A 24,272-nucleotide genomic window follows, 5' to 3' on the forward strand; every position below is an offset into this window, starting at 1 on the left:
GCACATGCACACAGGTAGATATAAATAATCATTTATGGTAGAATTATGAGTGATTTTGTTTTTCTCTTTGTACTTTATTTTATTCTTCAAGTTATCTTCACTGAATATGTTTCAACTTAAAAGAAACTATAAATTTTTCTTAACTTTAGGGAAGGAGGCCAAATCATTTGAAATAACAAACTACTTCCCAATTACTGAAGGCTTACTCCCCTTCAGGAGATTGGCAGTGGTTTTCAAATTATTTTAACTGCTATTGCTATAAGGAAACTTATTAAAAAATAATCATCAAGGGTTAAACTAATGCAGCTAGGGTTAGTCACAAACACTATAATTTGATTTTGCAAATACTGCTTGCCTAATGCATGAAATAAAAGTAATACTCAATTAATTTAAAAATGTACTCGAGGGACTTCCCTGGTGGCACAGTGGTTAAGAATCCACCTGCCAATGCGGGGGACACGGGTTCGAGCCCTGGTCCGGGAGGATCCCACATGCCGCGGAGCACCTAAGCCCGTGCGCCACAACTACTGAAGCCTGCACGCCCTACAGCCTGTGCTCCGCAACAAGAGAAGCCACCGCAATGAGAAGTCCGCGCACCGCAACGAAGAGTAGCCCCCTCTCCCCGCAACTAGAGAAAGTCCGCGTGCAGCAACAGACCCAACACAGCCAAAAATAAATAAATTTTTTAAAAATGTACTTGAATTATTAAATAATTATAAACAGATCAAGATCTTTATTTACTATATATAAGAAATCTGGAGCTGTACTTTGACAGAGCGTGTTAAGAACTAAAATATTATTTTGGTAGTTATGGTTTTGAATAGGAACATGGGTAAGTATAGCACAAACTCAAAGTTTTAAAGTTCAAGTAAAATGTCAAAATTAGTTGGAGCCGTAAATAATTAGGTATGCGTCTTGAAATAAGGGGAAATATTTAATTAAGGTGAATAAAACTGAAAGAACTTCTAGTTTCACACTTAGTTTCCAAAGTGTCTGTATTAAGAAAGAAGAAAAATGTCATCGCATTATCATCCATATGTGTTACACATGTTTGAAAAAAGAAACTCATTGGCTATCCAACTACTAGAGACACCATCCTGCAACATTAAAAGACTGTCTCGTCTCATAACCACTCAGATCATTCCTATATTTAGATACATGCAATAGATGAATGGATACTCAATAAATATTAACTGGATACTTGATAGAGTTGAATTTTATGGCATGTGAATTATATCTCAATAAAGCTGCTATTTTTAATTAATTAATATTAACTCAATGGCAACTCAAGCTTAGTAGAGAAATATTTTTAAATGGAGCCTCCAAGTTCTAGTACTTTTTACAATTTAAACACCATGTTTCATTTTCAAGTAATAAGAAATAACTCTATTATTCCTGGAATTGTTTTCCAATGTAACTGTTTCATCATATTTCATTTTTAAAACCATCTATACTGAAAAACTTCACTTACAAATGTAGAAAGAAAACAACCTACCACTAAAAGTATACAAGTAATTAAAAATTAACCTCCAGAAAACACAAAAATACTAATAAAAATATGAAACATGTAAATGAAAAATTAGAGACAAGCTTATCATTCCATCTATTTTTAAAGGGACACTAAGAATACACCTGTCAATATATAACTTTCCATATTTTAAAATGAGCACGAACTTGATATGAAGAAGAAATCCTAATCCTAGGAAAGCGCCACATGGCATTTTTTAACTTTATTGCCAATTTGTTGACTCTCTGTCCCAGAGCAGATCACCTCCAACATTAGTACTCTGACCTTACAGAAAAGTGACAGATAAAGTTTATGGTGAGAAAAAATGAGTTTCTATGGGTTTCCAAAAGGGAATTCTTATGACACCAAAAGCCATATAATAATATTGATTTTGAGGGCTTCCCTGGTGTTGCAGTGGTTAAGAATCCGCCTGCCAATGCAGGGGACAAAGGTTTGAGCCCTGGTCCGGGAAAATCCCACATACTGCATAGTAACTAAGCCCGTGCGCCACAACTACTGAGCCTGTGCTCTACAGCCCGTGCTCCACAACAAGAGAAGCCACCGCAATGAGAAGCCCGCGCACCGCAACGAAGAGTAGCCCCCGCTCTCCGCAACTAGAGAAAGCTCCTACACAGCAACAAAGACCCAATGCAGCCAAAAATAAATACATAAAATAAATAAAATTTTTTAAAATAATAACAATATTGATTTGATAACCAACTTTTTCATTGCCAAATTACAAGCTTCAGATTTCTGGAAAAATATCCAAGTGAATTTGCAGTAAAATACAACAAAAGAGAAGGCTGAGTTCATGATCAGCAGTCTAGATTGCTTTGTAAACTTTAAATATACATATAAAATAATTTTTTTAATCAGGTCTTTTTTAAAGTGTTCAGTACCTCAAGGCTGACATTTTTTACTTTGGGACTGACTGACGCTCTTCCAGACATTTATCCAAAGTCAGTCATAAGCTCACACCTTTCTGAGAAAATAGAAACAAGGATTATTTTCTTGTAAAACCATCCTCAAAAATCAATTAGAATATTCAAAATATTCCATTCTCACAAATGAAAATAAGTTGCTTGCTGAAATGACAGTCTTCCATTTCACTGCCTTAAAAATTAAGCTGGCATGGATAATAAAAGTGTTTTCTAACTGGATATGCTTGGCATTCAAATATTTTTAAAACAAATACTAATCCATAATTAGATTTCATACGCACAATCTATAAAAAATAGAATTTGTTTTTATTTTTCTGAGAGCAATATTAATGATCTGATATCATAAAAGTTGTAACAATACCATTGCTTGCATAAAACAATAAACAAACCCACAAATGAATGTTTATTTTCCTTTTCAGCCTAGTTTTTACCATTCATTCATTTAGCAAATATCTATCATGCCTGCTACGTGCCCATCATTGTTCCGGGTACTTGGGGATAAACTGGGCAACAAAACAAACGTTCCTGTTATCATAAGAAATTTCTTTCTAATTGGAGTAAAACGACAATCATCAAGTAAATGTACATCAGATGGTGGCACGTAGTATAAAGAAAAATAACACAGGGTAATAGAGAATAAGGGCTGCTGAGGACGGGTTGGGGAAGGGCAGGATTTTATATGGAGTTGACTGAGGACGCTTCACTGATGATGAGATGACATCTAAACAGAAACCAGAAGAAGAGAGGGAGGAGGCTCTGCAGACCTGGATCTAAAGCCTTCCAGGCAGTAGGCACAGCAAGATACTGAGATAGAATATGCTTGGCATGTGCAGAGAGCAGGAAGGTCTGTGTGACGGCAAAGCATAAACAAATTTGCTTTATTCAACAAGCATTTATTGAATGATTACATTCTGAAAATTAGGCTAAGTGTTTTGTGATATTAAAATGACCCAAATATAGTTTCTGGCCTCAAGCCTGGATATAATTACAATACAGAGTGAAAAATGTTATTAACCAGTTGAACTGGTTCTCAAATAGGGACCAATAGCAAGTTCTACTTCAAGAAGATGAACCAAGAGCCTAGGAAGTACAGCAGCCAAAATCCCAATTACAAAGAAGAACTGAAGAAATGTGCAGATACTCTTGGTTCATTCAACAACCATTCAACTCTTTTCTCCTTTTGCTTTCTTCTACTGTAGAATTCGGGCTAAAATACTTAGTCTCCCAGTTGTGGGGAAGACTGTTCCACAGTCTTCCAAAATGACATAGTGGAAAGAAGGCTCAAAATTGGAAAGCACCCACTATTGGGAGCCAGGACACTGCGGCACAACTCTGAACAAATCAACAACCTGCAGGGCTTTTAGCTGACCCACCCCAGGCCTCTGGGATCAGGCCCTCCCCTCCCAAGCCCTTCTGCCCTCAACCTCCCTTATCATCCTCAAGCTCAACAACATTTAATCTGTCTTCCATTCTTCCTCTGAAATTTGCAGGTACCTTAGTGTCCATCCTCTCAAAATCCTATGATTATTTCTACCTAAGAAAGAAAATTACTTAACAAGAAACAAGACCTCTTACAATTTGGTCCCAAGTTCCTTTTTAGCCTCAATTCCTATCACTGCCACAAGCCCACCATTACTCCAAACACAACAGACTCCTTGCCATATATCAAACATTCCATATACATTCCCACCATCAAGCACTGCTAGTGCTACTTCTTCTTTCTGGAATCCTTTCACCTTTACTACCTGTCAAATTCCTACATATATACAGTTCAAGACTCCACTGAAATCCCATTTCATCCATGAAGGTTTAAGTCAACTGCTTACCCATATTCAGCCCATCAGAATTCATTACTCCTTCCTCTGTAGTAACACCAACTTGGCTTACACCCCCAATAAGAGCAGCTACCACAATCCTACTTATACTATCGTTGTAGAGTATATGTGTGTGTCTTCCCAACCAGATTTTGTTTCTCTGGCAGCAGAGTTTGTGTACAATTCATATTTATATCTATGCATAATCCAAGCAAAGTACTTTGTATGCCAGGCATTCAATTAATGTGTTTCAAATTCTCGTCAATAGACTACAAGGAGCCCTCACAAAAGGTGAGGGGGCAAAAGAGGTATTCCTGAATTGAAGATTATAGCAGCATTATAAAGTGAACTGTCCAGCAATCAGCTATTCAAATAAGTTCTAAATCATTGCAGGTATCATTGAATGAGGACAAAGACAACAGAAAGTAAACCATGAGTGCTTATTGGGCAGCATAAAATTAAAGAGGAATGGGGAAATGCAAAGCCTAAAGTTACCTATATTAGGAAGCATTACCAAGGGATACTCAAACAATTCATTTAACAAATATTTACTAAGTGCCTACGTTAGGCCAGACACTCTATTAATTGCTGAGAATACAAAGATGAAAAAGTGAGAAAGGGCTGAACTTTTACAAGCAATATTTTTAAGTGCAAAGTGTTGGCCTATAAATTATTACTTCCTGAAGTATGACCAAAACAGCATCTTAAGGACCAAGAGACTGACTATGGATACCCAATTCCAAATCTAGAAAACTATCTTGCCTAAATTGTGATTATGTAGGCACTCTCTCCCAGGACTGCTTCTGAATGTTAAAAGGGCCTCCTCTATTTTCAGTGACTATAAACTGCTCAGATAGAAAATTTGAGTTCCAGATACTTGAATACATTCCCTGCTCTGAGATAAGTTCTATCCATGCACAGGTTGTTTTAGTAATTAAGGTGCCAACAACCCTGCCATCGTGAATGAAAAGGGAGGAATTTATTAAAATAGTGCTATATAGGGGATGTTGTATGGGAGATAGTGGATAGTTGTTTGCTTTGTCCTCTGAGGTCAAAATAAAAGAAACAGAATGAAAATACAACAAAAGGGATTTAGGTTAGACATAGGAGGAGTTGTGAAGCACTGATTCACACTACCAAGTTATACTCTGAGCCATTTGTTCTGCAGATTTTGAAAAAAGAGATAGCCTGCTTTCTTCTTAGTTTAGGGCAAAGCAAGCAGATGTAAAGATGACTTCTTAGGGTTTCTTTCAGACATGTTTTTCTATTGTATGTAACCATTTGCATGCACAGTGGGAAAATATGAAGCTATCACTCTAAGAATTGAAAGAAAGAATATAGCCAAAATACCATCTAGGATAAATTCTAATTTAGTGTGCTCTTAGCCATAAGGCTTCCAAGGATCTAATAACTCCTCCTTATAAATCAACATCAATAATATAAATTATCAAATGACTTATTTGCCTCATTAATAAACTCAAAATTGCTTATTCTTCAAAAACTGAAATCTTAATATATGAGAACTACAAAATATCCTTGTTTAAACAATAATCTATTCATGGAGTTTAAAAAATTACATTTTTTTATTTACCCATGGAATAACTTGCTCCAACAAAAGTACTGGTACTAAGTCATTTTGAGGATTTTTCTATAACCCTTGTAACGGAGTATCTTCTACTCAAAACGACTTTGACATCTTTACATTGATGTCCCCTTAGCAATAATGAACAATTTTACAAAATTTAGTCCACAACCCTCACAAATTAAAAATATGACTGTGCCCTTTACATGTATAAATGGTTTATACCAATTATATTAACAAATATATTTCTTAGTACTTATTCATTCATTTAACAAGTGTTTTATTGAGGGTCTATCTAGGCACTGTGCTGAGTGTAGTAGGGACACCAAGATGACCTAATTAGAGTTTCTGTCCTCAGTCACAGAAACATAGCCTCACAATACCAAAACACATGTACTGGATGTCAAAAGGGGACAAACATCAAGTTGCTTTTTTTTTTTTTTAAACAAATTTATTTATTTATTTATTTATGGCTGAGTTGGGTTTCTGTTGCTGCGCGCGGGCCCTCTCTAGTTGCGACGAGTGGGGGCCGCTTTTCTCTGTGGTGAGCGGGCTTCTCCCGCTGCGGAGCACGGGCTCTAGGTGTGCGGGCTTCAGTAACTGTAGCTCGCGGGCTCTAGAGCGCAGGCTCAGTAGTTGTGGCACACGGGCTTAGTTGCTCCACGGCATGTGGGATCTTCCCTGATCGGGGCACGAACCCGTGTCCCCTGCATTGGCAGGAGGATTCTTAACCACTGCGCCACCAGGGAAGCCCAGCAAGTTGCTTTTGATAAATGGAATACTTATAAATGGAATTGAATATTTCCTGCCACATCAATAAACAAAGGATGCCACAGTCACCAACGATTGCAACCCTCCATTGTGAGCTTATGAGCCCTGAGGAGACTCATCTAGCAGCCATCAGACTGCGGCCACTCCCTGTAGTGAGCCCTAAGGAAACTCAGGATGTGAAAATACAGGATACTGGCCCCAGATAGCTGAGGTGCATATCAAAGGAATGATTTCAGTGAGCCCAGATTCTCGAATCTTTCCGTACACAGAGAAGCGCTGAAGAAGCGCTGAAGTCCTTGAGATATCTGGTTTTCTTTAATTAACAGTAATCTTTTGACGTTCCCGACTACCTGCCCTTTTGTTGCAAAACTCCTACATATCCTGGCTCCTCCCCTCACCTCCTTGGAGCAGTTTCTCAGAGTTATCTGAAATGCTGTCTCCCGGGCTGCAGTCCTCATTTTGCCCCAAATAAAACTTAACTCGCAACTCTCACGTTGTGCATTCTTTTAAGTCAACACTTTCTACAAGTACCCGGGAAGTTCAAAGGTCCAAGCAACAGGGGCTTCCCTGGTGGCGCAGTGGTTGAGAGTCCGCCTGCCGATGCAGGGGACACGGGTTCGTGCCCCGGTCTGGGAAGATCCCACGTGCCGCGGAGCAGCTGGGCCCGTGAGCCATGGCCGCTGAGCCTGCGCGTCCGGAGCCTGTGCTCCGCAACGGGAGAGGCCACAACAGTGAGAGGCCCACGTACCGCAAAAAAAAAAAAAAAAAAAAAAGGTCCAAGCAACTAACTATACAAAAAGAACTAAGGAAGTATGGCAGGTAACTTTAGGATGGATCACTTGACACTCATTCCAATTCTCCCTCTCCCTGCCTTCCTCCAAAATAAAGGCTAGAAAGCTAAATACTTTTTATCTCATTCTAGAGTTAGTTAGGTGACACACTTTTGGCCCCTGAGATGTAGGCAGAAGTCCCCAGGAGCGGGCCTCTCTTTCTAAAGAAAAAGAGAAAGTTCTCCATGAAAACTAGCCTTCTGGGCTCCCTTTACTTTTCTTCCTGCTTCAAAGTAAACACAATTTCTATAGGTACAAAAGTCATCTGTGGAATAAGAAGCAAGCATTATGTGCTAAGGATGATGGAGAAGGATGATGTTACCTGGACCCCTGATGGCATCAATTACCTGTGAACTAACTGCCTCCCGACTTCTTATGCCAGGAGACAAATAAAACCCTTACTCATTTAAGTCACAGTCAGTAAGATTATCTACCACTTGGAGCCAGAGGCATTTTTACCATTAAAAGAAAGCTACAACAAAGAGGAGATGTTTGAGTTGGACTATGGCTACTTCTTCCTTAATTCAGCTGTTATCTAGTCCTTTCTAGCTAGAGGAATTAAAAACAATTTTGAATTTTCATGTCCACAGTTTTACTATAATATTCTGTAATCCAGATTACTTACATAAACATGTTCTAACTCTTCCATGGAAATACATTTATTGCATAGTCATTACAAGATTTTTTTTTATTTCTTTTCCTAACTGAAACCTTCAATCCCCCAAACCTATAAAATAACATTTCTTATAGCATGATATAAATCATTCATATATGTAATATACACACACAAATAAACAGCTGAAGGGGTAAGAAATGAGAATGAAGAGAGAGAAGGAAAGAGGAACCTAGCTTATTTGAAAGTATAAACTATGTTTTTCAATTTTGTGAGCATCTTAAAAAGTATCTTCATAATAAATTAAAGACCTCAAGATAATAGTATTTTTAAAATAGGAAAGACTCTCCGCTACTTGAAATCAGTGTCTCTGTTTCTGAAAAAATTTCAAACTTGAAAAATACATATCCAACAAGTATTCTTCATCCAATTTATCACTAGCATTATTATATCATTGCCATATCCCACCTATCTCTATTAGCCTCCCTAAGGTAGTAAGGTAGTAATCTGTCTCTCTACGTAAGTTTCAGTTGGACATATTTTAAATGTGTACTGTTCTTGAGATAGTTTCAATTGTACACTGTTAAAAAGATTCATTAATTTCAACCACCATCAACTCCATATGCCACACATACTTTTTTTCTGCCTTTTTTGTTCAAATATATTTCACTGTGGCCATTCAGAGGAAAATTACACATTCCAATAACATTTGAGTTCCTCTCCGTTACCCTTTCAGTGGCTCAGGGTAATGATAGAGTAAAGAATCATGTTCATCACAGGCTCTCCTTTTTTTTTTTTTTTCCATTTGGTAGAATTTCAGCTTCAAATCTCTTGTGCCAAAAAGCAATGGGTAATGTCTAATGCTCTTCTCTAACAGTAGTACTTTGGAGGGAAGGGGAGAGAAAGTCAGGAGAAATCACTCACATTCCCAGCTTTTAAAGAGTCTTAGCATATGGAATAAGCAATCTCTTATCCTATTTTCCTAAAATAGAATTTTACAGAATCATAATAGGTAAAGGGGCCAGAAGAAAAGGCAAAAGAATTAGAAAATTTTACAGATATCTCTGAGTATGGGTAATGGCTAAAATGATGAAACTATTGATAGTTCTAGCCCTAAATTCCCAGCAAAATCAGTCAAAAAAAAAAAAAAAACCTATATGTTCGTAAAACCTGGGGCTTATATACTCCTTGGCACTGTTTATAGGTAGAGACTTCCTCTGAAAAATAGATAAAAACTACATCTCATCTTCATGAGACTGCAAGAATGGGAGAAATAAGGATACTAAGCATAGTCAGATAACATAAATGCCTTCATTTTAAAACCAACATTCAAAGACAATCGACTACAGTCCATATGAACTCAAAAGAAAATTCACAGAATAAGTCTCCTTTGTTTACGTCATCTCAACGTCAATTTCATCTGCAGTTATCTCCTTTAAAGCAAATATTTCTAGGGCCCTTACATGATAGGAAGCCCTTTTTCTCAGGCCCATTTTTATTTGGTTATCTTGTTAGGTGCAATAAAGATTCAGTTTACAATAAGCTGAACAGACAGCGTACAAAAGGCTTTTAGAACTATACCATATGGTCCAGGGAAGGGAACAATCTGGACGATCCCCATTTCAATCTGCAAGCTTGTCCACCTCTATAACACATTATACTACTGTAATAAAATATTAAGATGGAAACGTAAAAGCAAAACTAGTCTATCTTTAGCATTACCAGGCAACCGCACTTCCAAAAATTAACTGATAAACTTAATAAACATTTACTTTAATTTATATTCTGAAATTTTGGTATGCAACACCAGGCATACAAACCTAGGCCATTATTCACTAGAAACAATATTTCGGCAGGGATATGTGTGGGTATTCAACTTATGCTTCAGAAATTTGGAAGAAAAAAAAAACACTTTTACGGGGGCATATTGGCAGGGGCTGATGTAACAGATGACACATTCTTGGAAATCAAATAAAAGCAATAGGGAAATACCCATTGTTGCCTGCTGAAGGCCTAATCACATGGACACAGCTGGAACCAATGTAGATCATTCATTAATAAAATTGTATTGTAGTAGCCACTTTTTGATGCATTTCAATTACTGCTGTAGCCAAATCTCTGAATTTCTTTGTTCCATGTTAGTAAGATTGTTTGAATGCGAAATATGAGAAGATTTAGAACAGGGGAAAAAAAAAAAAAAACCTGCTCTCATGCTAAAAATGAGACTAGCTCAAAAAGCTAAATGTCACTTTACCTTGCAATCTACTTACTCTATCAGCAGCTTAAAATATGCAGCGTAAACCTGAAAGGGGGAATTCATATGGTACTATGGATAAAAAGTGAGCAGTGTGAGATGCCACAGAAAACATATGAAATACTTGTGAAAGTATTCTACAGAATGATAATATAAGATGTCGGGCAGGAGGAATTAAAATGTACCAAAAACTAAGGGGAGAATCAAACAACTGAATTAAAACATACTCTTTCATGTAATACTCTCTAATGACTTTTAACACTGAAGTATGTACTATACGCCTCAGGGAAGGTCACTCATATTTTTGACCACATAAACTTAGAGATCACTATTTGTCATTATATGTTACCAATATTTGATATCAAACAGCACCTACCCCAGGAGTTAGGTTTAAAATCTGTACTGATATTCAAATGAAATAAAATACTGGCTATAATTATAAACGTGGTATGTAATATAATAAAGTTCTGGTTAAAATAATAAAATTTGGTATTTATCCAATTTTGCTGGCATCCGTTAATAAATTTATTTTTCCACGTTTCTACAAATATAATGATTAAGTTTCTATATCATAAGTTCTGCAAACTGCATAATATCAAACTATAAAGATATAGCAGCCTTGATATGTGTCCTGAATTAAACAAAACTGTAGTATTTATTACTTACAAAAATGAAAAACTCAACAGCATTTATCAAAACGCTGCTCAAACATTATAGGTCTTAAATATATTTCTACTATGCCTCTGTGTACAGTTAGAATAAACAAATAAATAGGACAATTCATGTTTCAATTCTTAAGTCATCGAAAGATATATTCCTACCACAAAAAAGATAAAGGGCTTAATTACAAATAAAAATTATACCAATGGAGAAAATGTATTTAAAGTCAATAAACAGTATTCAATATACAATTAACATTCAACATATGTGAACATACAGAAGGAAAGAGTTTTTGTCTGTATCATCTTTAACCTCCAATTCTAATATTAAAAAACCTTTGTAAAGCAATCATACTCTAATAAAGATATTAAAAAAAAAAAAAAAAAAAAAAAAAAACCTTGACACAAAGGACTCAAGACAGTCATGCACTTAACTGGACCAAAAGGAAAAAACAATGTCACTGGCATTCCTTCTCAAAAACGTCATCATTCTTAAGCTTAAAATGTTGACCTAAAGATTTAATTAATATAACTTAACAAGCACCTCACTCAGATTCATTTTAGCTGCTCTACAGAAAAAGCCACTTAAATACAAGTTTAAAAAAAAAACAGCATTGGAGGGACTCAAGAATCACAGCATTTAATACACATGCATTATACATACAAATCAATTTGAGTATTTGTTTGTTTTGTTAAAGTAATGAGCCAATATGTTGCTGAACCTGTCTTGAGAACGAGAGAAAATAACAGGTGAGTTTATTTAATGCATACTTCTGATATACCTGGTTTACAAATTCTTTTAATTATTTTAAAGCATTTTTTAAATTAAAAATCTCTGGGGAAAAAAAAGAACAACTGTTAGATTGCACAAGTTTGTCTTAATGTATCCATAATAGATATATTTTCCAGCATATATGGCATACAAAAATGTTTCACATTAATCATTCTAACACAAACCACTGTTTACTTTCTTTTTAGTCACATTTGTTACACATTTACAAAAATACAGGAGTTTTTCCTCCCAAAGTAATTTTCTCATTGCTAGAAATCATTGACAATTTTAAAAATAAAAATCAGTCAAAATAATATCAATCTCCTCCTAAGAAAACAAATTTTGCCTATTTAACTATTCGCATCTTGATTGTAAAACATTAATTTTTAAAGTAGATCACAGGTAAGTAAATCATTTGTTTTGCTTAATACAACAGAAAACACATTTACATTTTGAGGAACATTCTACGAAATTTCATAGAATGTTTGCTCATACTGAAAATCTAGTCTCCTCTTCAAATCATCACTTAAAAATCATAGTGCTACATTTCCACGCCCCTTGTAATAATAGGTCACTAATTACAATTTAGAAAACATTGGGAAACTTAAAAAACGCTTTTGTGTTTTACCTTGCATTTTGATTTCAAAGGAAAAAATTTTTAATGCACATCCTTGTATTTAATGGAAGCTCACTTGCTTATCTAGCTACACTTATCAGACATTCCAAAAATGAGTACTCAATCTATAAAAGATATGAACTGACTCTGAGTCTGACAAAAATAGAAAACAATAGCAAGCTTTTTGTTCTCAACAAAAGATAGCTTGGCAAAAAAAATCCATATAAGCAAATATTACTCAAGAGTTTCAATTCAAATAATAAGCTGTGAAGCAAGACAAGATGCCTACCAATCAAAAATACTATGTCAACATGACGAAAGTTAGCAATATTCAGAAGGGTTTTCTGAAAAGTATGGCAAAAATGCAACTGTGAAGGAAATCTCTAGGAGAGCTGGAAAAGGCAAATTTAGCACAAGCTTCTATAAGGAACAATGCCATTTAGTAAATGTGGAAGTTGTGAGGAGAATGATGTCTCTATTTAAGAGCAAGGTTTTTTTTTTCATGATGGCGTTTTACGTGAAGAAAGAGGAAGATGAGGGAAAAGAAATGGTATAAGTAGGAAAAACTAAGACTGCTTGCTTTCCTTCAGTGAGGCTGGGAGGGTCGACCCTCTGCCTTATGAAAACCACTGCCAGAACCAAGCTACACAAAACATTTTGGCTGCCAGCCTAGAACAGTGCCAGGCTGTTTTTTATTTTTGCGCTAGGCTCCCTCAATTGAGACAGTGTGGGATTGTCACTTTGATGCACATAGAGAACAAAGAATAATATAGTACAGAGGGGGGGAATTTATTTTGCCCCTTTAAAGTCAGGTTAGCATTTTGTTTTCTTTGACAGGTCTTGAAAAGACCCAAGAAACAAAAGTTATGCTGAAGAATGGATCAATTGCCTAAAGAAATTAGCGTGAGTACAATATTGTCGACAGTTTAAAAGCCATTTGAGATTAACATTTTTAAAAAATCAGACTTAAAAGGGGTCCAAGTCATATATTTACCTGTTTAAGAGACCAAGAAGTACATGATACACCATCACATAATCTTGTTTAAAATCTGAGAGTATGAAGGAAGGCCATAAAATCTCGCAAAAAAAGAACTAATATAAGTATTATAATTTTTAGGTCACTATTCAGAGGCAACTTTCTCAGCTGCTATTGTGAACTTGAGTTCTCCAAAATTAAATAATCTGATTAAAAGATTATAACATTAGAATCTGAATATTTTATGCCTTTTCAGGGAAAGAGGTGATAAACGATCGAAAATGTTTGAAGGATTAAACCACAAATCATCTACGAAGTTGCCACAGACACAAACAGGAAAACCATCTCTTCTATCCTATTCAATTCTGTACTAGAAGCAAAGCTAACACAAATGAGAAAACCAAGTGTGTGCTGCTGCAAGCTTCAACTAAATCTACTACCTGAATCTGGAGACCAAAAACACCAATAAGCCATTAGCTCCTAGAGGTATGACCTTTTTCTCTCTAATGCACAAGATAAGTAGAGGTAGAGGTCCATTTTCTACAAACCAAATGAAAAGAAAGAATAAACTGTGACAAGCCCAGATCCCATGCTGGCATATTTTACACTAAGCTCAGCATCATCTAGAAGCAGTATGCTTCTCCCTGCCAATCAGGGGGGAAAAAGAAGTTGTGAAAACTACTACAGCGTGGATGAATAGCACCAAAGGTCTACGAGTCCCTTCCTCCTGCACATCTCCACTGTATCAGCTGTTAAAAGAAGACCAACGGCTGTTACAGAAATAGCAAGAACTAAAGCACTTGCCTCAGATGTTACACATAGAGGCATGGAGCATTTACCACCTAAGCCTATCTAATTTCTGCCAAAATGATCCCCTGCCCAGTTTTGTTCATGGCCACAGATTCTGATAGCAAGTCACGATCAGTGATGGGAAAGGCAACAGGGGAGGGAGAACATGGGGAAGAAATCCAGAGAGACCAGTGGCCAAACTCCAAACAATATACATGCTTCTCTTACTTAAATTAGTGCCCATGCACAATACTTTGGGACAACAAAACCTGTGATAAAGGTTTCAGGTACAATGATTTGCTCTGGGCAGCAAGGGTAAGTCTGCCATATAATAAAAAATATATGTATTTTTTTCCTCCTCACGGTTCTCCTTTTGCATTTCCTTTCTTTCCTCTAGGATATACTGCTGATGCTATTACCGCATGGGACACTGATAGTTGTAGGCAAGGCATTCATGTATTGCCAAAGTGGTCCAGAGAGTGATGTCTGGCTGGCTTTAATTCAGCAAGGAATATGAGGCAAAAGCAGGAAGCAAAAAGAATGAAAGGTATAGAAAAAGCCAGGGTATAGCCTGTGTTTTCTGTTTATTAATGATGCAGATGAAATAGGGGGAAATCTAGAAAAAGCAGCCAAGCCAAGTGAATTACAAAGAAAGATTAAAGGAGCTAAATGTGTATAACTTGGCTGACAACCAAAGAACAATATGAGAGCTGTCCACAACTCTCCAAAGTATATACAAAAAAGAAGAGCAGGGAATTTTTATCTACTATTGAAGTGTGAATATATGAAATAATAATGAGATAAAATAAAAATAAAGAAATCTGACTTCAAGTAGCCAAGGAAGTAATCTGGTAAAACTTAAGAAAGGATATGCTTCCTCTTCTTTAGAAATATTTATCATCTACTGACCCACACTGCAGTAAAGAGTAGATAATAGGAAATGACCACATACTGCCAGAGGACTTAATTCACAGAGAAATAAAAATGAAGTCCCATTTGCTTACCTGTTGATCCAGATTTACTGATGTCTCTCTTTACATACGTCTCATCTGGCTAATGAAGAGATATCTGTGAAATCACAAGGGACATAGTTAGGTTGATATCTTCAAATTAAGCCCAATCTGAATTCTGAATCCTGACCTGGACAAGAGTTTACTTAAATGATCTAGTAGTCTGATTCTTGGATATTCTAAGACGGGAGAAGAACCTCTAAGAACAGAAATACTCTGAGTCTTAACTAAGAGCTTTTTTCAGTCTTTCCAAGGATTTCCCAAATTAATTATGACTCAAAAAAATAATAATAATTCAGATTAGAAGTCCTTCACCTTGGTACATGGACAGCCCTCAGGAGTCTATGCACTCCTGAATGATATATGCAAAATGTGTGGGTTTATGTAAATGTATATGTCTCTGGGGAGAAGGTCAATAGTTTACGAGATTTGCACAGAGGTCTGTAATCCAAAAAACTGTGAGGAACCTCTGCTGAGTATAGTCTAAAATCTCAAAGGCAGGTTGGAATGCATATAGATAATCAATCCAGGTTTGGAAAACAATGGAGGTGCACAGACACTTGTAGATCTGGGGTAAATACCTTAAGAACACTACTTTCTGGGAGAACATAACATCAAGTTTAAACTGTTACTTAACTTACACAGCCCTATGTTCTCTGCCTGCCATACACAGTGAAGAGAATGATGGGTGGATGTTCTGTATATATTAAAGTCAGAATCCTTAGGTATATCAATACTGACAGGGTCAGAACTAACAGAGCAACTCATCCAAAAAGAATCCTATATGACAAGCAAAAAGGAGGAGCTATCAAAGCAGTAAGAAATGTGGCTCCCAAACAGTTTACACAGCAAAAAAATCACAGGATTAGCCAAACACATCTCCTAAAATAATTATTCACAACAGTAATCAGGGGCTTCCCTGGTGGCGCAGTGGTTGAGAGTCCACCTGCCGATGCAGGGGACACGGGTTCGTGCCCCAGTCTGGGAAGATCCCACATGCCGCGGAGCGGCTGGGCCTGTGAGCCATGGCCGCTGAGCCTGCGCATCTCTCCGCAACGGGAGAGGCGACAACACTGAGAGGCCCGCGTACCGCAAAAAAAAAAAAACAGTAATCAGAGTCAGAATAACCTACACCAAAATAAAAAACAGGTTGGAGAACCTTCCAGACACCAACTGTGAACAAGATGGGAAAGCATTCACAGCTAGAGAGAGGATCTGGAGCTGAGGTGTCACCAAAACAACAACAATAAACAAACACTGAGAAGACATAAATCAAGGAAAGAGAAAAAAAAAAAAAAAAAACTCGAGATGGCTTATTTCACATAATGACTATAGAGTATATTCTCTCAAAGAAAATAGTGTATTTAGACATTCACCTCCTGAGCACCTCCCTGGCATTACTCTGGTGCTGGGAATTCATCAGTGAACAAGACAAACAAAGCTTGCCCTGCTGGAGCTTAATTTTGGGGAGGAGAGGAAGGATGATGGGAGACAACTATATCAGCAACATCATTTCAATGTGTGATACATGAAATAAAACAAATAAATAAGATGATGTGACCGAGACATGCAAGAACAGCCTACATCTATCTAGTACATCACAGAGATGCTCACTCCAATCCTCAAAGTTAGTCAGGGTCTTAGAGAATTGAGATGGGGGAGGGACTGTAGGGACAGCTAGTCAGACCTCTTCATTTCAGAGATGAGGACAGGAGAGCTAATCTGGAAGACAAAGAATCACAATCTCATTATTTCCGAACATCAAAATACACACACCTGGACTGAGTTAGCATTTTATGATACACGCTCTGTCTTTAGAAGAGAGGACTGAGAACAGGTACTGAACAGCATTCCTGAAAACCTGGCTGAGGATACTGAATACTTCATACCCCTAATATTTAATAAAGAACCACATTCTATCCAAATTCTTGGCAAGTTCCATTCAATTAAAAGAATTTTGTTTTTTGCTTCTACAGACAAATCTGATCATTTTCTGCTGTCAAAAAAAGGTTACCCAAGGTCATGTTCTTAGGCCTCAAACCTAGGCAATCTGGCTCCAGGATCCCAAACTCTCATCACTACTTCTTGCAGACTCTTACAGAAGTAAAATTTAAAAGAACAAAACAGCCTTAGATGGCTCCCAATATTCTTAAACTTATACACTCAACTAAGACCAGAAAAAGTCAAATTAAATAAAACCAAGTGTGATGAAAATTTAGAAGCAAAACTAGGTGAGCGGAGGAGAGGATAAGAATGAAATAATGAAAGAAGACACAAAAGAGTCATCTGCTCTGAGCCTAAAGCATCCAAATGAGAATTTCTCAGGAATATGAAAACATTACCATGTGGACATGAAAACTGTATGGGCCTCAGAAATGGGGTATGCCCACTGAGGCCACAGAGAAGAGTCAGGCTTTGATTCATAACCAGGGAAACTTCCAAAGACTTCCATGTAATTCTGTTTCACAAAGCTCTGTGTGTGTGTGTGTGCGCGCGCGTATGTATGTGGTATGTTGGGGAGATAGATTGGTTCTTAAAAGAATTTCAATGTTTAAAAAAAACTTACAGAAATAATTCCTATCTGAATAGGGCTATACAGCCTATATATTTAACTTACAGAAATAATTCCTATCTGAATAGGGCTATACAGCCTATATATTTAAATGCAGTCTCACACTTTTTAAAAAAACTTCCAAAATATAAAGCTCACAAGGTAAATATATAAATAAAAACATGGGAAAAAATAAATCTTCAAATTGATTATATATGTATACATATGTCTAGAAGGAGGCACAAAAAAACAATAACACTGGTTCATGTGTATGAAGAACGTGAGTGTTACGGACTGAGGTATAGGAGGAGAGATTTCGTATCCCTCGAAATTATACTTTTTCAATTTGAACCAAGTAAACAGTGATAATTCAAAAGTTTTAAAAACAGGGAACTCTACTCAATACTCTGTAATGATCTATATGGGAAAATAATCTAAAATAGAGTGGATATATGTATATGTGTAACTGATTCACTATGCTGTAAGCAGAAAGTAACACAACATTGTAAATCAACTATAATCCAATAAAAAAATTTTAAAACAGAAATAACAAAAGAAAATTTTAAGAATAGTCTTGAAGTTCAAAAATAAAAATAAAATAATATTGAAGAGGAAAAGGGTATGGAAATCTGTCTATTCATATATATATATGCATAGAGGGGTCCTTGCTGGTAGAGGAGTTGGGACTTTAGCCTCAGTGAAAGACTCTAGCTTTCCACCTTCACACATCATCATCAACCCTGCCCTCCACACCTCACAGTCCACCACCAGAGATACACAACAAACATGCATACACAGAGGCCATTTCAATTGGTAGATAATGCTGTTCGAATATCCTATCTCTGAGAGCCTAATTGCTTAAAAACATCTAAAAAGACAGATGCACTTTAAAAAAAAGTAAAAAGAATTCTACAAGCTATCAACATAGAAATATATTTCATACCCTCTTTAAATTAAAAAAAAAGAAAGTTGTTTAAGAAAAAAAAAAATCTGTCAGAGATTCCAAAAGATCAGTGATGCAAAGTTTCCCCAAAGCTAGAAATCTATGACATTATTTGCTTAACCTATAGTCTCCAACCTAAGAAAGCAACCCTGAGTCCTTTTCTTTTGAATGTGAGCATATTCTATGACATCTGTCATCTCACTGACCAAAAGTGATGCTGCAGACTTCACAGAGCAGCAGAGTGACCCATTCCTTCCTCCTTGGCCAAGAGAAAGTCTTCCACCCAAAGCTGTAAAGCTGTCAGGGATGTAGTAAGCCCTTTTCTTTAAACTTCTAACAGGTCAGAACTTTTCACAAAATCTACCCCCAAAAGAGGCTTATTCACATTAATTTGCTTTGTGTTGCCATCATTTATTGTCTTCATTTTTAATTTAGTGGTATTTTTAGTCAAATGAAATGAAATAACGGTCAGTTTTTCTCAATCTGTCTCAGCTCTACTCTTCATCTTCTGGGACCCAATTCATGTGATCCTTTAACAACTATTTATTTCACACCAAACTAGATATCTCCCTAAAGCTTACCAATCTAGCCTCCAGGCATATTTCTTAAATAAAAGCTGTAGATCTTTGTAAATGTAAAATTTGCATACTAAAGGAACAAATCAACTATCAAAAGACCTAGTACTATATAGCTGTTGCTCACCTCTAAGCAGAGTTTAAAATGCATTTCAATTTATTATTTTTTTAAAGAAACAGCTATTGACTTTTTCCCTTTGCAAAATACTGTGTTTAATGGCCTAGTTAAATCAGAGGTGATAGTGTGAAGCAAGTGTTTTAAATTGGTAAATTCTAAACCTTTTAATAAAAGCACATCAGTCAGAGTTTTAATAAGACTCAGCAGGACAGAGAAGAATTAACAGTCTGTAGGTATCAAAAAGGGGTGATAGACAATGATAACCTTAACCATTTGCATAGGGATTTATAATTTCATTGCTTAAAGGTTAATGAAATTATGTGGTATTTTGCCTACTCTTTTTTTTCTTTTTGCTATTTTTTTTAACATCTTTATTGGAGTATAATTGCTTTACAATGATGTGTTAGTTTCTGCTGTATAACAAAGTGAATCAGCTATACATAAACATATATCCCTATATCTCCTCCCTCTTGCGTCTCCCTCCCACCCTTGCCTACTCTTATCCAATAATGGATGCCTTGGTTTGTATATATTTATTGACTGAATCATGTAACAGAAGAAATGACTGAAATATTACCAATTAATCTGCTGCATTTTTAAAATATACTCCTGGGTGCCCGGCTATCATAATCTGTTCTAACCAATTACTGGTTACCCTAAAATAAAAACATAAGGTTTCCAACAGCATCTCTTCTGAGATGAGAAGAACAAACTCATAATTAGAACTCTAAAAGTACAGTAGGTTGCTGAAGTGATTTTTTAATTAGATACATTCCTTTATTTACTTTGTACTTCAAGTCAACTATTGCTAAATAGTTGCTTCTGCCAAATAGTAACATAAAATACAGATTGATGAGTATATTCAAGACCCTGGAGGGTGAAACTGAATGGAGAAATTCAAACAATAGACACAAATAATGAGAAGAGTTAAAGTAATAAAAGAATTCTAGGCTGGAGCAATTGTTTTCAATCATCACGGGACAAAAACAACACACTACAGTGGCCTTGCCTCACTGAGCACCCAAGAGGTGTTCAAGGCCAGTGCTTTGCTTGGTACCCAGTTCTAATGGAAAACTGCAGAGTCTAGCTTTAGGCACAGTGGCATTACCTACTCTGGCTGCACAACAGAATCACCTGGAGGGCTTTTTTTTAAAAAGAAGCTGATACTTAAACCACAGGATCAAAGATTTTGGTTTCATCAATAATTTTTAGAAGCTCCCAGGTGATTTCTTACACGTGCAGCTATGGTTGAGAAATACTGCTAGAGGGCACTGGGTCTCAAAGTGTGGTCCCTGGACCAGCAATGGGAGCAACAGCAGCAGCAGGTGGAAACTTACTGGAAATGCAAATACCCAGGCCCCATCCCAGACCTACTGAACTAGAAACTCCAGGGTGGGGTCAGGCAATCTGTATTCTGATGAGCCCTTCAGGAAATTCTGATGTACACTAATGTTTGAGAAACACTGCTTTAGAGTAAGAAGAATCTGGGCCTCAATCATCTCTCCAGAATTTACTGACTGAATGACCACTGGTCAGCTCTCTAAACCTCACTTTCCTCACCTGCAAAATAAGAGAGTTAGCTATGATTTGTAAAAATGTATTATGTGCAGAGAATGTGCTAATAAGCACTTTATATACATTAATTAATTTAACACAAGCATACCACATAGATATTAATATCATTTACACCCGTTGAACATTACAAAGCGAGGAGGCAGAACTAAAATTTGAACTCAAGTCTTTCAAATTCCAAAATCACTGCTCTTTCCCTATTCCACAAAATATGGTGGTCTGCCCTTGCTCCCTCCCTCCCTTCCTCCCTCCCTTCCTCCCTTCCTTCTTTCCTTCCTTCCTCCCCCTCCCTCCCTCCATCTTCTCTCCTTCTTTCCTTCACTCCTATCTGTCTCTGTCCATTTGTCTGTCTTTCTTTCTCTGGAAATTTATTTTCCTACTACAAAGCTAGAGATTAACTAGCATGTACCGAGTGACTACTGCCATAGGCCAGAAAGAAAAGGATTAAAATTTAAAAAATTTTTAAATCATAGTAATGACATTACTACATGTAGACACACATTTTGCAAAATATAGAAACACATATGATTTAATTCTAAAGTGGTAAGTCAAAAACAGAAGAAACTCAGGAGTTCATGAGACTGGAGCTCAGAGATCACGGCATGACGCCAGGGAGAAGTGTGGCTTATTCTGAAACAGGGTGAAAAGTCTGTCCAGAACAGCAGGAGAAACAAATGGTTAGAGACAAGTAGAAAACAAAGCTAAGTAACCTCAATGGGTCCAGACTGAGACTTAGAGTAAGAAATATTTCACTTTAGTAAATATATAAAATCTTTTTTGACAGAATATTTTTGACGCACTGATAGTAAAAGGTAAAGTCAAATCATAGATAGTTATTCTAGAAAAAAATCAACCTAGGAATATACTGGAAAAAAATATACAGAAAAAAAGTCATTTCTATTACAGAAAGTGTTCCATATGATCCACCCTTTATTATAGTGTTTCCATGGGCTATTCATATGCATTGCACAGTATTTTCAATCATTCACTAATCCAACCAACACTGATTGCATTGAGTTAGGCATCAAGGATAAAACAATAAATAAGTTACTGACCCAGGGCACATGGAGCATTTATGTAAAAAACAGACTGCAAATGTCTTATGCAACATGTACATGAAGTTATTAGGAATTCCAAAGGCCACTAAAGACAGACCAATTCTTAGGAATGACTTCTGTGAAATTCCTGAAAGTCAATGAGGTATAAACCAGCCAAAACATTCTGCATATAACATGCAAAAGTACTTTGTTTATGATAGCTAGCATCACGGTCATCAGCTTACAAGTGGAGCATCCCAAGTCCCATCCACATTGAGGCTGACTATGGCTAAAAAAGGCAGGCACATGTAAAATCTAGAGGTAAGCTTTTTAACACATCATTCATTTCACTTTTCCTGAGGAACTAATGAAGAAACTACACTCAGAAACCCACTGGAAGAGTCTACCTATGTATTAATGAAGGAAAATGTGAGGCACAATGGGCTGACTGAATTCACTGGCATCTCTGCCAATGATAGTCCAGGGCTGTATAACACCTTCTTTAGTTCTACTCTGACAACTCCACGATGCACATTTGCCTCTAAGAACCAGTTTAGGAAGCATGTATGTCCACCATACTATGGTTAAATGATGAGGTGCTAGAGTTATTTTGTCTCAGAATAAATCTGAACCAAATTTGCTATGATATTAGAAATTATAGCATTTTTCAAACTAAATATATTTAAGAATCATCAGCAATGGATCTTTAGTGAAGCCATTTATTAACAACTTACACAAATATAATAATCAAAGAACTGAATCCCAAAGTTAAAAACTACCCAGTAAACCACTAGTTTTTATCCCACATAGTATCGAGTATATATATAGTGTTAAAATAAAAACAATGGTATAAAAAGACTTTCCAAGTACTCTGAGTAATAAATTCCTTTGGCCCCAAAATATCCAATTCATATTTACTACTGTATTTTACTAAAATTCAATCACCTATCATCTCATTCTTTAGTAATATAAACTGTATATGACAAAGTGGTGGGATTAAAAGGTTGGTATATGAGAACAGTTCAATTTTGATAAAAGTGGTTGGTATAAAATAATCTTTTAAAATATTCAGACGATGCCATCCAGATATCCACCTGCACTTGGATCTATAAGTCTTAAAGAACTTGTTTAGATTTACTGAAGCTATACCTGCTGTCAAGAAACAAAAAATTGTGAAGGTTGATCAAACACAACTTTGCCTCTAGGATCATGTTAATGTTTTCCACTAACACCATGCTAAAAGTTAACAGTCAATGTAATCCAAAGGTTTCTCTTTACTTCTATATTTAACTCATCACAGGTTTGATCAAGCGTGCAAATCCCTTTGGGCTCAGGGTTCCCATCAAAATGTCTTATAGGAACATTAAAAACTGAATGGGCATAAACAACTCCAACAGTGCGGAGCTCATGACAGCATCCCTGTGATCTTTGTGTTTCATGTGCAACAACACTGGGGAAGTTTGCAAGGGAATCTGAGCAACTAATTACTAGCTTTTGCTTGAGGGCAGTTGTTTCGATCTCTACAGGTGTCTAGGCCACAGAGCTCTGCCTACTTCATTGCCTCCTGAAGACGTTCACTATAACGACTTGCTGAAGCCCTGCAAAACATCTGATAGAATGCTAAACTGCCGGGTGTTCAGGAAGAAACATGTTGTGACTCCTTCTTAAAGATACTGTTAAGGAGAAACAGCAGTTGGAGAGGCTTTACATGGTTTGTGAAAGAATAATATAAGACAGTTAAAAAGTAAATATAGGGCTTCCCCAGTGGCGCAGTGGTTGAGAGTCCGCCTGTCGATGCAGGGGACACAGGTTCGTGCCCCGGTCCGGGAAGATCCCACATGCCACGGAGCGGCTGGGCCCGTGAGCCATGGCCGCTGAGCCTGCGCGTCCGGAGCCTGTGCTCCGCAACGGGAGAGGCCACAGCAATGAGAGACCCGCGTACCGCAATTAAAAAAAAAAAATATATATATATATATATATATGTAACTATATCTATCAATCACAGACATTAAATGAGGATACCAATGTTGTCTCAATAAGTACAGAAAGTTTTTCAAAGAAAATACTGTTATTTTTTAAACAAGATATAAGAAAGAAAAAACTAGCTAAATAATAATCTTACGGTAGCCCTTTTTTTTTCATTCATGCCAGTGCTGGGTATGCAATTTTAGAAGGATCGAAAAGGATGAGAAGTTATCCACTAAAAGAAATTAGCAAACAAAATAGTCATCTGCTGATTGGAGAGGCATACATACCATTCACATGTGATGCCACTTATGGTATTAACATTCCTTAAGGTCTTTCCCATAATACTTCAAAAGAAATAATGCTTAATAATGAAA

At 36.6% G+C, this 24,272-nt stretch overlaps 1 protein-coding gene across 1 annotated transcript in view; it reads right to left on the reverse strand.

The window, feature by feature from the left end:
- GTDC1 (glycosyltransferase like domain containing 1) overlaps window positions 1-24,272 on the reverse strand; it is a gene marked incomplete at its 3' end in the record, with an annotated part of 324,823 nt that overhangs the window by 285,747 nt on the left and 14,804 nt on the right. Inside the window, exons 3-4 of the mRNA XM_079710265.1 lie at window positions 15,129-15,192; window positions 2,407-2,489 (exon numbers count right to left, since the gene is read on the reverse strand). Of these exons, the coding sequence (XP_079566391.1) occupies window positions 2,407-2,420 (14 nt within the window). The 5' untranslated portion in view covers window positions 2,421-2,489; window positions 15,129-15,192. The remainder of the gene's footprint in view (window positions 1-2,406; window positions 2,490-15,128; window positions 15,193-24,272) is intronic.

This window comes from Hyperoodon ampullatus (genome assembly GCF_949752795.1).
Source record: "Hyperoodon ampullatus genome assembly, chromosome: 8".
NCBI lineage: Eukaryota > Metazoa > Chordata > Mammalia > Artiodactyla > Ziphiidae > Hyperoodon > Hyperoodon ampullatus.